This window comes from Apteryx rowi, unplaced genomic scaffold (assembly GCF_003343035.1).
Source record: "Apteryx rowi isolate R43461 unplaced genomic scaffold, aptRow1 scaffold_23, whole genome shotgun sequence".
Classification (NCBI taxonomy): Eukaryota; Metazoa; Chordata; class Aves; order Apterygiformes; family Apterygidae; genus Apteryx; species Apteryx rowi.
In genome coordinates this window covers 311,525-326,114 of record NW_020448641.1, presented here as the reverse complement: position 1 = coordinate 326,114, position 14,590 = coordinate 311,525, and the positions used below count along the sequence as shown (strand labels likewise).

Genomic DNA, 14,590 nt, shown 5'->3' with positions numbered 1-14,590 from the left:
GTTTTGTCACATATTTCTCATATTTATATTCTTTTACATCATGCACAGATACTTAAAGGTAGTTTTCCAATAGATATATTCTTATTAAATTATTTATGCTCTATTTTCTTCTAAATAAAGGGTAATGAAAGCAGTTTGTCAAAAATCAAATGATYGATTAAATTATTGGTATTACACTATGTAATAGACTTTGCTACTAGATTAACTTCATATTCTTAAGCTCTCAATATGCATTTTTAATAAGTGCCATAGATATTTTCATTTGTAGAGACTTAAATTTATGTAATGACTTTTTAAAATCTATATCAGTAAAAATATGACTGAATAGTGCTGGTTTGATATGTCTGATAGTGTTCAAAGACTGAATTAGACTGGAGTGTCCCCTATACTATGTAGTGTTCTGAAATACAGGAAAAACTAGATATTTTGAAGGGGCTATACTCTTACAGTTTCATAAAACACAATAGCGTAAATTCTTTAATTCTGTAAACTGATCTAAGGAAAGAAGAGAAGTCATTTTGGGTAGGAAGTACATTCTACACGTTTTTTTACGGAAAGCTGTCATAATACATGCTCTTTTGCCTGGCTAGTAAAACATGAAGCGTAATGTGAGAACACGAAACACAAGTTCCTGCACGAGTCTTAGAGAAGGAGTTCTTTTCATCACAGTGATGCCAGCCTATTAATACTGAAGATCACTTAGCACATCAATTGTTCTTGCTGTTCATCATTCRGTTGCTTCATATACAAGTTTTCCCATCTTCCTCTTTGAACTATGGTGTTCCTTTAAGAAGCTGCAATTACACTGCAGTCATTGCCACTTTAATATGACTTTCCTTCATGCCCCTGCTTTGTATGGTTGAATAAACCCTTACTGGGTCACTATTTAATTTGATATGGTCCCTCTCAGTAAAATGATGGAGAAAAGATGAATTAAGGCTCTGTGCTAGTCATTATCAATCATGGTTTGTGTGCATTACTTATTGCTCACAGTGCTTTYTGACATTAGCCCTCTATAACCTCTCTCTTCATGTTAATGTTGTCTGGAGGTCCTTTTACCCGATGTAGCAGAGGTTATTTATGTAGGTGGTGTTTCTAGGGGGTTTTAAAAGGTCAACACGATCTCCTGAGGGACTCTATTCACAAAGAAAAGGCTGGTGCAATGTAACTGCAAGTTTTCAAATTGTGATTTTTTTTGTAAAGACTTCTAGTAGAGAGGCATCAGAATTTCATTGTTACTGAAGAGAAAATTTGGCAAAATAGGATCTAATATATACTACTGTCCTTAAAACCAATATTCTTGGTGTATGCATGAGGAAGCTCTAAACTACTCTTAGAAATTCCTGTATTTGACCATGTCATGAAATATAAGCTAGATTGCAAGTATCTCTTAGTTGCCTTGTATCAGTGAAGATTAGCATGAAACAGAATAAGGCAGCAGAGCCAAGGGTTAGGCACACTTGTTATGATGATCAGTAAAGGAATCGGAGCACAGACCTGTGGGATGGCCCGCTCAAGAAGTAGATGAGGATGGACAACAGGACTCTTGGTCTCCTATGTTTTGGTTCCTCAGGAACCTCAGGACCAAGGGTGCTGGAACTCATGTGGGATATCAGCCACCCCGTTATCTCTTGGAAAGGCAGCACAGCTGARCGTAAGCCATCTGCGAGGCTTCTGGAGTGTGTGGAGGACAGTTTCTTGACACAGGTGATCAGGAAGATGCTCTGCTGCACCTGTCAGCTATGAGCAAGGAAGCCCGGGTCAGGGAGGTTAAGGTCAACAAAAAGGGCTCAGGGGGGCAGGGACCTAGTGAGAGGGGACATGGACAAAGCTGAGGTACTCAGCGCCTTCCTTGTCTTGGCCTTTACTAGTAAGGTCTGCCCTCCAGCCTCCCAGGCCCCTGAACCTAGAGGCAGTGACTGGGAGAGAGATGCATGGCCCGCAGTAAAGGAGGGTCAAGCAAAGGACCACTTAAGCTAATTGGACATACGCAAGCCCGTGGCAGCAGGCAGGATGCCTCCGAAAGAGCTGAGGGAGCTGGCTCATGTCATCATGAAGCCTCTCTCTATCATCTTTGAAAGGGGAAGGTTCTGAAGGTCTGGAAAAAAATCTATCTCATGGCAAAATGTAGAGTCCCAGATGGCCAACCTCTTAGTTTTGTGGAGGCGATGGAGCAAATCCTCCTGGATGACCAGCTGTGTGGGCAAGGGAAGTGCTGTGATGTTGTTTACATTGACTCTAGCAGGGCCGTTGACATAGTCTCCCGTAGTATCCTTGTAGCCAAGTTGGTGAGATGTGTACTGGGTAAGTGGACTATAAGATCGCTGGAAAGTTGGCTGACCAGCACGTGGTCATTGGGGTGGTTATCGGTGGTACAAAGTCCAGCTTGGCATCTGGTTGCTAGTGGTGTTTCTGAGGGGTCTTTACTGGGGCCAGTACTATTCAACATCGTTGTTAACCACCTGGACAGCGGGACAGAGTGCACTCTCAGCAACTTTGCAGATGATGCCAAATTGGGGGGGGACAGTCAATATGCTGGAGGGCAGGTCTGCTGTTCAGAGAGACCTCAACAGTCTAGAGAAATGGGTTGATGGGAACCCCATGGAGTTCAGCAAAGGCAAATGCAAAGTCCTGCCCCTGGGATGGGACAACCCCATAAAGTGGCACAGGCTGGAGGTGACTGGCCAGAAGGCAGTTTTGCAGGAAAGGACCTGGGGATCTTGCTGGACAGCAAGCTGAGCATGAGCCAGCAGCATGCCCTGGCAGCAAAGAAGGCCAACAGCACACCATGATGCATTAGATCCTGGCCAGGGAMTCTTCCCCTCTCTTGGCACTCCCGAGGCCACATCTCAACTCCTGTGTGCCATTCAGAGTCCCCCAGTAGCAGACGGATGGGGATGAACTGGAGCCAGAGTAGCAGAGGCCGCGAAGGTGGTTGGGACTGAAGCAGGGGGTGTGGGAGCGGGTGCGGGAGCAGAGCCCGGGAGACCCGGCTCTGTGCAGGCAAAGGGGGACCGTACTGTTGGTGCARCAGCCACCCGGGGGCTGGAGAGGAGATGGAGCCAGACCCTTCGTGGTGGTGCGCAGCAAAAGGACGGGGCGACAGCCGCAAGTTGCAGCAAGGGAAAATCTGACTAAATATGAGGCAACGCTATGAGGGTTGTGGAATCACCATCCCTGGAGATACTCAAAACCTGACTGGATGTGGCTCTGAGCAACCTGGTCAGGTTGGCCCCATTTTTATTTTACATCTTTTTAAATACCTGTTGTGTTGCCAAAGAGGAAAATAGCAAATGGAAAATGACAGCTTGACTGGAGACATTATCTTGGGCCACATCATAGGCTTGGACTATTTGATTTTAAATTCTATGTATTACTCCTCAGAAATGAAGAGTTTAATACAACCATTTTAAAGAAAGAAATTACAGCTTCCATTTTTTAATTTAGATTAGATTTAAGCCAACTTTGAATGCTTTTAGCATTCAACTTTTTTCAGTGTTTTTAGATAAAATGTTGATATTTTGCCAAATCTTAAGTTGTAGCAATACTGTCACAATTATCACAGAAACTGTGAATAGAGGAGACTTTATTGGATTATGGGATTTGTAGTACAGCCATGAAAGCTGCACTATAAGAAGGACTGGGCATATTATCCCTCCAGTCTACCATTCCCTGATTAACCAGAGTGACTTCCAAAACCACAGAAGATGTTATTTTTAAGTGTTGAAAACAAAAATGAAGTAGATATTTATTCACAGCCAGCACAGGGTGTTCTTTCTCGGTAGAGCTGCAGTTTAAGAAAAATTAAAAAATTGGGCTCTCCTAAGCCAAAAATAATAAGGATTAAGAGAAATGAGTTTGCTTCTGAATGTAGTCATCACCTAGCTTTCAGAGAATAGTGAACTGTTAGGATTTCCTCCCTAAATGCAACTTTTTAGACCTAGACAAGTTTACTTGCTTTAGAAAGCCCAAATTCTTAAAAGGTTTGTAGGCATCTGTAAACACCAGCAAACAGTAGATGTTAATTACTAATACCTCTAAATGTCCCTGAGGAAATCCAGAGTCTGATAAGGACATTCAGCTGTCCATAGTGCATTACCTGCTATGACTGACAGGTCATTACGTCCACTGTGCCCATAGCAGATTTGAAGAAGTTATTGTTGCTTCGGGCTTTAGGGATTCCTGATAATGTCCAATATATTCTGAAGATACCATAGATTTTAGCAACAGAATAGGTGATGCTCTGCATATTGCCGAACAGATAAGCCACGTAAAAACTGCCAATATCTCTTGGATCTGTTATTCTCCCTCCAGATGTGACATGGTTGTGCTAGTCACCATTCTTTAGATATTAGTCTAATGTCAGAAATCACTCTCAGTCTTCGGAGATGAGAAAGGAGAATGAGTATCCAGTCTTTTGTCCCTGAATCCACAGTTCATCAGCATAGTGCATCTTTCAGGCATCAAGCTTGATATCATTGCCAAGAACCTGAATGCACCATCTGCATAACAATACTGTGCACTTAGTGAATATTTCTGGCCTGATAATACTGCCGGCTGCTTGGTCCAGACAGTCATTAAAAATCTGATTTCCATTCACTTCCAGTCCCTTTACCTTTCAGAGAAGGAGCAGCTGAGACAAGAAACAGATACCTTTCTTCAGGCTGACAGCAGGTGCCCATGGAGGCTGGACCCCAAGCATTTTATTCACATTATGCTTCCAGGTTCCAAAGAAGAAAGATGGTTGGTTACCAGTTGTGGGTCTGAGCTCACTGTCTTTATCCACTATTTTAAATTCAAAATGAGAAATCTTTATTGTCCTCTCAGACAATGTGGTTTACAGCTCTTGATACACAAAATGACTACCTTCAGTTCCTCAGCCCAGACCACTGATAGCGCCCCACGTTACTGATGAGGTCAGCTCACTGAGAATATGGATTTCCGCCTGTGGAGCTCTTCGTAGCACTGCGTCCTTCGCAGTTGTAGCAAAGATCAGGTCAGTGATCCTCCTCTCCTTGAGCACTGCCTGATTTGAGGAAAATTATACAAACAGGTAACTTACTTGCTTGAAGTAATTCCAAAGATCTGGGTCCCAAGACATATAATTTCTCTTTCTGGCCAGCATATAAAATGTGCACAGTTTTCTCTTTCTTTGCCACAATACTTCAATTATGCCTTCATCATTCTCTGATACTAACAAATAAATATGCCTAAGGCAGCACCCTGATTAAAGTCTCTAAAGAGAACAGAAGAAAACTTCTCTTGAAGTTCTGAGGTGGCTGCTTTTCTGTCCAAAGGGAGAGGTCATGTAGGGGAAGAACTTTTTAATGAAGGCATAAATAGGAGATTTTTGCAGTTGGAGGTTCTTGCACCTGGTCTCATCAAAAAAATATCTGTTTCAATCCTGTCTGTAGTTACTCAGTTGATGTAGTCAGCTGCCAGGAATCACCGGATGAATCTGCATAGTGTGGGGTGTGAGCTTTACATGTGCTCGGAAGCAAAGTCCATTAACTCTGTATAATCCTTTTGTGTGTAGGAAGTTTTTCTCTTTTTGGCCGTAGGAAATTTTTACATTTGGCTAAACATTTGTTTTGTTAATATTATTGAGGTCATCRAAATCTTTGCAGGTAGCGTTTGAGGTAGCACTTTGAAAACAGACCGAGATGAGCGTCTGTAGAACTTTTGAAGGGTGTTTGGTAGGTTGAATATTCTCTCCATACCAAAATATTCTTGGAACACTTAAACACAATCGTAAGGATGTTTGACGCATAAGGTGTCTCATAAAATAATTATTGTAAAGAATCAACCCCCAATTTTTTTTTCTTGAATTCATTATTGATTTATGTCAGAAATATTAATGCATTCTGTTTATTTTGGCCTTCCGCTTGGATCATCAAGAGTATTATACAACTAGATGCTTCAGAATAATGCAGAATAAAAAAAATGTTGAGCCAGAGATCCCCAGTGCAGGGCRAGTTAACCGTAGGGCCTTGTCAGCAAGAAGAGAAAACCAAAAGTTCCCTCTTGTAAACGTCCTGCATGCATATTGAAAACTGTGAGTAGAGACATAAATCAAGAATAGAGAACAGAAGAAAGTCGTTCACTGCGTGTCCGTTCACGTTATCAAATATAAATTTCAATTCACTGGATAAAGCACTGTGTTGTCAGTCGCTGCTCTTGGGTTGAAAGGAACGCCTCCTTGTGTTGCCTACTGCCATAGCAATGCAGAGCTGGTGGACGTGGTGCAGGAGGAAGCCTCCGACCCTGCCCAGGTCGGCTGAGCACAGCTGGGTCCCTGCGGCTCACGTGGTAAAATCTGGATCGAGCGCTCTGTGGAGGGAGGTCCCACGAGCTTGCAGGAAGGTGGTTCCAGAACTACCACCCGAAGTAGCAAATACTGGAAGCAAATTTTGATAGAGCAGTCTTGAGCACCATTTCACAAAATCTGCAGTACATAAATGTACATAAAGATACACTGGCAAATTTTGTAGACAGTTTTTTACTTAATTTTGAAGCATGCCAGTAACATTTTTTTCCTAGAAAATTATGAGTTCTGAATTTGAATGTAATCAGTGAAATAGCCCATAACCTGCAGGTGACGCCATAGGTGTGTTTGCCCATTTTTCTGGTTGTGGATAAAAGAGAAAAAAAATGAATGTAAGCAAATAGATTTCACAGTCAAGAACAAGATATAATTTACTCAGTAAAATAAACATGTGAAAGTCTTTATAAACATATTTTGAATGCAGAGAGGATCCTGGTGGGAAAGGGGAAGACGAAAAATACTCAGGGCAAGTCTCCTCTAAAAGCTGTGTGCGGTGCCTTGGGAGAGGCTTAGAGAGCGATACCGGTGACTGTGAAGGATGCTGTACTATGACTGATACTTTATTTGTAATAAGTGGTTGCAGTCTTTTGCCACAAAATCATTGACATCATTATTTAGGCCTGTCTGGTGCAATATTCATTATCAGAGAACATTAGCCTAGCCCCACATTCATTGTAACAGTGAATAAATAGGATGCAAAATCATGTCTTTTTGTGGGAGGTTGTAATTTATGGCAATGGTTTAGGAGTGGCACTGAAAAAATCCTTTGCTGTATCGGAAGTACCATACCTTGGCAAGAGCTGATTTGTGGCTTTCTCGTGGACACTGCAGTTTTGATAAATGTAATGTTTTACCATTATTTAAATTCCCGTTAACTTTTATGGAAATATTAGGTGGGTTGGCTCTGCAGAAGAAATAGCTTTCTAGCACATCTCATTCATTTTACTTTGATGTAAATCTTTGATGACATTTTACAGTTTAGGTAAAATTACAAAGAAGCAAAGATATTTATGCATAGCCAGTAAGAATTTGTTGTTTTAGGGCAAGCATGAAGATAGTTGTAGAGCTTTCCTAACTGGTTATCTTTCATCTAGAAACTACTAAAAACCTCAGGGAGGACTTTTATTAATTTTTCACTTAAGTTTATAATTGCACTCCAGTACCAAAAATATAAATAATTCCAGGATTTCTGAGAGAGAAAACATGTTTTCAAGCCTCTTCAGACAGTATATAGTGCTTATTAGTTACATTGTATAGATGAAGTTTGTTTTTATTTTCTACTTTGAATAAGTATATTTTACTTTCACATTAATCCTTTACTAATACTTTACTTAAAATGATTGTTTTTCAGTGCAAGTGGTCCAGAAAAGGTTTCATTCGAACAAGATGGTGTATTACTGATTGGTACGTTGCATCTTTAAGTTATTTCTGGTTATATTTATATTACGTGTCTTTTTGCTTACAACTATTTCCAGTAAAGCATTCACGTACATAAAGAATTGATTGGTTCTGGAACAGTTGCTTAGCTTTATTAAGTACACATAATGCTCAGAAAGTTGCGATGACACGTGGCAAATGCAATGCTAATATTTGCATACATGTGCTGTTAGCATGGGATAATTCTGGTCCGAAGTGACCTTATGATGAAACACGTTTGGTGTCAGGTGTGGAATCACAGCGTGGAGCGGAAGGCATCCYCCGCTCCTCCTCCCCATCACGCCTGGTGCAGCCAAGGGTCTGCAGCCCCTCGCCCCCGCCAAGTAATCGGTGCCTGAGCGGAGGCAGAACCTGTGGGATTTTTGAGGATAGATAGTGTTCTCTGTAAACTCATTCAGCTGGCCATTTAAGGCCCAGTCAAGTCGCCACTGAATTTGGTGGAGGGACCTTACCTTTAAGGAATGCGGCTCTTTAACATCAGTTCCTACTATATTACTTTTAATGGAATATTACTTTCCATTTGTCATATTCGGGACAGGATTCCCATTTTAAGCCCAAGGCTTGGTCCTGTTCTCTCTGAGGTTGCTCGTTCTCATCTCAGAGTGGAATAAAACAGCTCACAGCTCACCGGCAGGATTTGGTGAAGGGGCCGTAGAGCGGGGAGCTTCTCATCCGTGCTTCGCAGGCTGCTCGGGAGCTATCCCACTGAGTAAGGCTTTCCAAGCTGAGTTTATCCTGGCTGTTGTCAAAGCAGAGAGAGTCCCACATGTGATGTGCCGTGAAGATCTACAGAAGAAAGAAGCATTTTGTGCTCTTTAGATTACCCGAAAGACAAACTAGGAATAAAGAGGTGGAGGGCGAGGGGAGCAGGCAACTAGATGAATATAGAAGTTGAAGATCTTTGTGSTGTTATGTATTAAATGACTTTCTTTGGAAGAAGCAGTACCAAACAGTGTTGAGAAGAAAGAGATGTATTTTACAGCTAAAGCTATTTACTATCTTGTGTTTGAAAATTCTCTCTTTAATAATAGTACTAGTAGTAGTATACGTTGGGGGGAGCAGCTGACTGTGCAGATCACTGTACTTGAGAGAGCTTAAACATTTTGCTTGTCTTCAGGCAAAGATATTTCAGTTAAGCAGGAAAGAAAAACTTATACAAATTGATCCCCCTGGCTTATGCTGTTGGAGTCTCAGGCACTGCTGCCGTATAGCTTTTAAACTGTATTAACGTTGTAAGCCCCCAGTTTATGCCCCACATCTCCTTGCTAGCACAGGCACTTCTTCACCACTGCACATGTTCCAGATTTCCCTAATCCCCCTTTGGAATGCTGACCATACATTTTTCCTGTTTGGTCATAGTTTTGATATGTACTGCTTATTCATCTTGTAGTCACATAAATGTATGTAAATATCCAGCATTTTTCCATTCTTCCTGTAGTCATTTCACATCTTAAACTAAGAAGTTTAATTTTGAAGCCTGGTAATCGTTCACACGGGCTCCCTTTTGGGTGCTGTGCAGTGTTCTTGCTTGTTTGCATAAGCACATTTATTATATTAAGCAAGAATTTTGTGACTAATAAAAGAGCACCAGGTCTTCTCCTTTTACAGACTTCATTTTGACCAAAAAGTCAGGCAGGCAGCTATAGGTTAATTTAGGTTCTTGTTAGTCTTTCCAGATCCGTATGACATGGCATGTCATTCCAGCAGTACAGGTCTGCGGAAGTGCGTATTTAGCACCAATAATTAGTTGTTAATCTGGTCTCTTATATCATGAGGGCTTTCCAGGTTTTGTCTCTCCTATCCTCCTGGATTTCCTTTTTGCAGAAAAAAATAATTTGGATTTGATTTTATGCCCTTCCAAGAAAAAAAGTATTTTTCAAGAGTAGATTTAAAGGAAATGTGTTCTTCCAGGTGAATATTAGAAAGGGATAGTTCCTGGAAGGAGCAGTCTGTAGCTAGATGTTCTGAGCAGTTAATATATTGTGCTTACATTTCATGAGGTATGCTGAGAAAAGTGAGGAGGCTCACAGCTTTTCCTGATCTGCAGAGAGGAGCGTATGGGGGTAGTTTTGTACCTGGAATGGTGCATGATTACGAGCCAGATGATCCAGCAATGTCTCAAAGGTTTCTAAGAAGGAGTTGAGGAGTCAAGTTCTGTGAACAATTTCTGCAGAGTGAGAGTGAGTTATTACGGAAAATACAAGGGTGTAGAAAATGCACCTAATTAGGTCAAAGTGCATAATGTGTCTATTCATGATATGGTAAGTGTTTAATCCTATGTACATATACGCATTTATTTATATGTGTGTGTGTGTGTATAAGCATGTTTATATACTTATATATATAATATTTTTATATATATATTTATATTTATATATAAAATAGGTCATTTAAACCCAGTAGTTTTGACAATGATTTATATAGGATTTATATCCCAAAGTAGGTTTTTCAATTTTATTTGCAGTCAGCACAGTTCTGGCAGTTTTCGTAATGATGGCTTCTGATCTGTGAATTTCTACATACTAATACTTCAGTAAAAATGTATCCAGGAGAACTGTTGTTAATTCTTCTGTGTAAATCCTTGAAGGGAGCTACTGACCTTTTCCCTGCCTAGGAAAACACTATTGTAGAATGTGTCCCGTGCCAAAAACAGAGGCCTTCCCAAAAACAAGAAAAAAATGACCTAACAAGATTTCAGAGGATTGTCCTCTTTTTCCTCTTTTTTTTCATCTTTTTACCCTCCTGGGGCACTCTGAAATTTCATTTTAAGAAAAACTAAAGGAATTGCATATCTTTTTTTTGATTATTTTGAATATAATGAGGTTTTTTATTTATTTTATTCCCATAGTTCTTGTGTTAGTAAGTGCAAGATAGTGTCCTGAATAAATTACTGTCTAAGTACAATTTATGTGTATAGATTATATTTGCTATAGATGACAGAGTAGGAATACACTTACAAAACATAGATATGGTCCCAGTCTGGGAACATATGCAAGTATATCAGAGATCAGAATCAGCAATCAAAACTGTTTTGATACTTTAGAGAAAATCGGATTGCAGGGTGAAATTCAGGGAAGTGTAGAGTGTTGTACTTCCAAAGGAGAATTCAAAAGCACAAATACAATATTGGGAGTAACTGACTCATTACCCATACTGCAGAAATGAATCAAGGGAGCCGAAATTGAATATGGTTCGTTATTATCTTACTGAGATGTGTTAATAGATACATCATGTGAAGGACGTGAAGGGGGAGGCATGGTAATTATTCCATTCTGTGCTGGCGAGACCTTTGATAGATTACTCTCCCGTTTTGAGTGCTGTGCAAGATAAGTTGGAGAGAGGACAAGGAGAATCAGGAATGATAACAATATTTGAGTACGAGTTGGAAGAATTGGACTTGCCACCTCTAGGACAGGACAGCAGTTTTAGATATCTCAAAGGAGTTTGGGAAACGGATGCTGAATAGTTGCTGTCCGTCTCCCCTGAGGAAACGGCAGAAGGAAATCAGTTTTATTTGCAGGACAACAGATAAAATGATGAAGGTTTCAATATAAGGACAGATAGATTGTAAATGGAAGGTCCTTCATTAGCAAGTTTTAAAAACAGGCAGTTTTTAAGCACATAGGAATGGATTGTAGATACCTACACACAGGAGATGAGTTTGTGGCATTAAGTCTCTTCCAGTCCTGCATTATCTATTCTTCAGGAATTCTTTCTGTTCATCCTTCAAGCAGACAGGAATGGAAATCTCAAGCCATCATCTCCAAATTATGTTTTGCAGTTATGTACTAATTATATACCTTAATACTTAGTATCTAATGTCTTAATAGTTAGTAGGACTACTTTGTCATTACCGTGAGTGCATTTAGCAAGACATGCTGTTGCCTTTAGTGGCCTTCACGCTAGCTCCTTGGTGACCCATGTATCTTCATCGTACGTTCATTGTTTTTGGCTGCCCGTATTTGCTGTGTCCAAATCTGTTCCCTCACTCTGTCATAATTTAGGGAATCTGCCTGTGCGCAACTTGTGATTTTTGCTTGATATTGGTATCTGACAAAATCTATTCCCCGTTTTTTGTGACAGACTGCAAACTCCTGTTGTCTTTTACATCCGTGCTGAGCTCTTATAAAGGACGTATTTGTGCATGGGACTAGCAGTGCAAAGTCAGTATAATTAGGTAGTTTGTTCAAATACAAAATACTTCGGCTACCATAGCAGAAAAAAAATGTTTTTCAAATGTGAAATCCTAGGCAAGGTAATTAGTCATGTGATGGGGCTGAGCTGTGGTTCACCTCACAAAGGGGCCTGAAGACTGAATAAATAGATCTTTTGCTAGCAGTAAGGCCAAGGGGGAGGGAAGACACTGAGGACATTCAGCGGATATTTGTGGAAAGAAGAGGCTTGAAATCCACAGAGGACTCTGGGGTAAGCCCAAATGGTGTTCATCAGTGAGGAAGAAGCTGAAGCAGAAAAATGAGACCGGGTCTTTTGTTGCTTTATCTGACAGTACCTGTGCATTTAGCTTACCCGCAGCTAAAGATTGTTTGATTTCGGAGCTCTCTGCAAAATTCATCTGCATGCTTCTGCGTTTACCACTTGAGACATGAGCTGCCAAAAGCTGGTATATCCACAAAATGTAGCTCCTGGAAAAGCAGAGCTTAACTAAATAGCAATTCTGTGGCAATCAGCATTGTTTGAAGGGGCCTCAGACAGCAAGACGAAGAAATCTCATGTCTGTGCCGGGGAGCTAGCAGAGGTCCCTTGTCCAAATAGTGTGCCAAAGCTGCCAAGGACGGGAGCAGCATGAAGTGGACCTGGTCAGAGAGCTTAAAGCAGGTCTGGTGTGATAAACCCCAACCTGCCTAAAAATGTCAGGAAGGCATGGACTTTTATTAGAGCTGCCACAGTTTCATTTTGCCTTTACTCTTCCCATAACTTTTTTATCATGTAAGCGCTGGCTACCTTTGATCAGCCACAACCAATTTTTCCCTGCATTTTTTCTAAATATGAGAATAGAGTGTTTTAAATAGCCTAGTTTCTCATAACAAAGGAATCCTCTAGGATAGACTTATCTTTACTCTGGTATGTAGTTTGTATTTGTTTATCGTTTTCCAGAGTTTAAAGTTTTAAAAGTATTTCGTTTGGGAAATATCATGCAGTTTAATTACCGTCAATGTTCCGGGGACCTACCAAAAATTTGTTTTTTGGAAGACTAACCCTCAAAATGAAGTTCAGCAGCTGTTTTACAGCAGACAACACTATTGCGCTTGTAGGAGTTAATGAGGCATGCTACTTTGCACTGCTGGAGGCACCTCCTTTCCGAAGTGTCACGTTGTCGATACTACCCCCTAGGTGTATTTTGGAGCTGGTAGGAAGCAACCTTCCTTCCATCTCTCAGTGCAGGATGCAGGAACTCCTGCATACGCAGGTGGGTGGGTGTTCTTTTGTTGGTGGTTTTTGTTTTTGTTTTACATCTGTAGGGAAAGTGTATTCTAAGTTTTCTGGTTTCATTCTAACTCACCATGTCCCATCACCAGAAGAGCTTAATAGCAAAACAGTGAGAAGATGTAGCTTCTAAAAACACGGGTGAGACCTCTAGGAAACAAAAGGCTGCAAGCAGCGCAAGTGTAAAATGGAATGCCAGCTTAAACTTAACAGCTGGATAGCTTTCAGTTAGCTTAATTACTGTTATTAAGACGTGTGAGCAGTGGTAAACCAGAGTTCAGAAAGACAGCTTGCCTTCCAAGTGACTCCCGGCTCTCTGGAGGTGACACCTAGTATGTGATTAACGCAGGTGGCCATGATTATAACAGCAAATTCCTTCTACGTGAAGATTTTCTGCCACAGTGAAAGCGGGAATGTAAGAAGTGATTTAAGTTACAAGGATGTTGTATAGAATATAGTTGCATACAGGTAAGGCTAGCAGTATTATTATTGTTAAAAATACTGTACCGACCAAAATCGGCTAAGTGCTGTGCTGTCTCATACCAAATTCCAGTCCCTTTCTCAAAGAACTTGCACTCTGATACTGAATATGATGTAGTTATGAATAGCTGTCACGACAGATGGGCAAGAAAATGGATGGGCAGACAGTGACCATAGAAAGTCATAGAAAGCAGGGGGCGAAGGAGGGTATTTCTGTTTCACAGAGGATTCCAGTATTTTGATACTAGCTTCATTCTGATTAAGAATGAACTTCCAGAATAACCCTATTTCTCTTTTCCATCCATGCAAATCAAAATCCATAAATTTTTCATGGAAGCAATATGCTTCTTTTCAAAAATCTTTGTGTCTTCTTCCCAGTTGGAAATAGTTTGCAGATTGGCCACCATGATCTTGGCATCCTCCACACAGGAGTTGCAGTGATATGATTTAGCCTTTAATGTCAGAACAATTCTGCTGTCAACAGCTTTTCATTTTCTTTATTACGAAACCACAGGTCTGCTAGATACTTAGCTACAGTTTTTAAACTTAAAATACGAATTTCAGCTCACTCCTTATATTTGCTTATGAAATTAGAATTGATTACAGAATGGCTGCGGTTGGCAGGGACCTCTGGAGATGATCTGGTCTAAGCCCCCGCTCCATCAGGGTCAGCTGGAGCAGGTGGCCCAGGACCATGTTGAGTCGGGTTTTGAATATCTCCAAGGATGGAGATGCCACAACCTCTCTGGGCAACCTGTTCCAGTCCTCAGTCGCTCTCACAGTAAGGAAGTGTTTTCTTATGTTCAGAGAGAACTTCCTGTGTTTCCGTTTGTGCCCGTTGCCTCTCGTCCTGTCACTGGGCACCACTGGGAAGAGTCTGGCCCCATCCTCTTGACACCCTCC

The 14,590-nt window shown here is 40.9% G+C and overlaps 1 protein-coding gene across 6 annotated transcripts in view; it reads left to right on the top strand.

The window, feature by feature from the left end:
- INPP5A (inositol polyphosphate-5-phosphatase A) overlaps positions 1–14,590 on the top strand; it is a 234,021-nt gene that overhangs the window by 128,809 nt on the left and 90,622 nt on the right. For all 6 annotated transcript variants that reach the window (XM_026065676.1, XM_026065677.1, XM_026065674.1 and 3 more), the window contains one exon: positions 7,677–7,729. In XM_026065676.1, the coding sequence (XP_025921461.1) occupies positions 7,677–7,729 (53 nt within the window). The remainder of the gene's footprint in view (positions 1–7,676; positions 7,730–14,590) is intronic.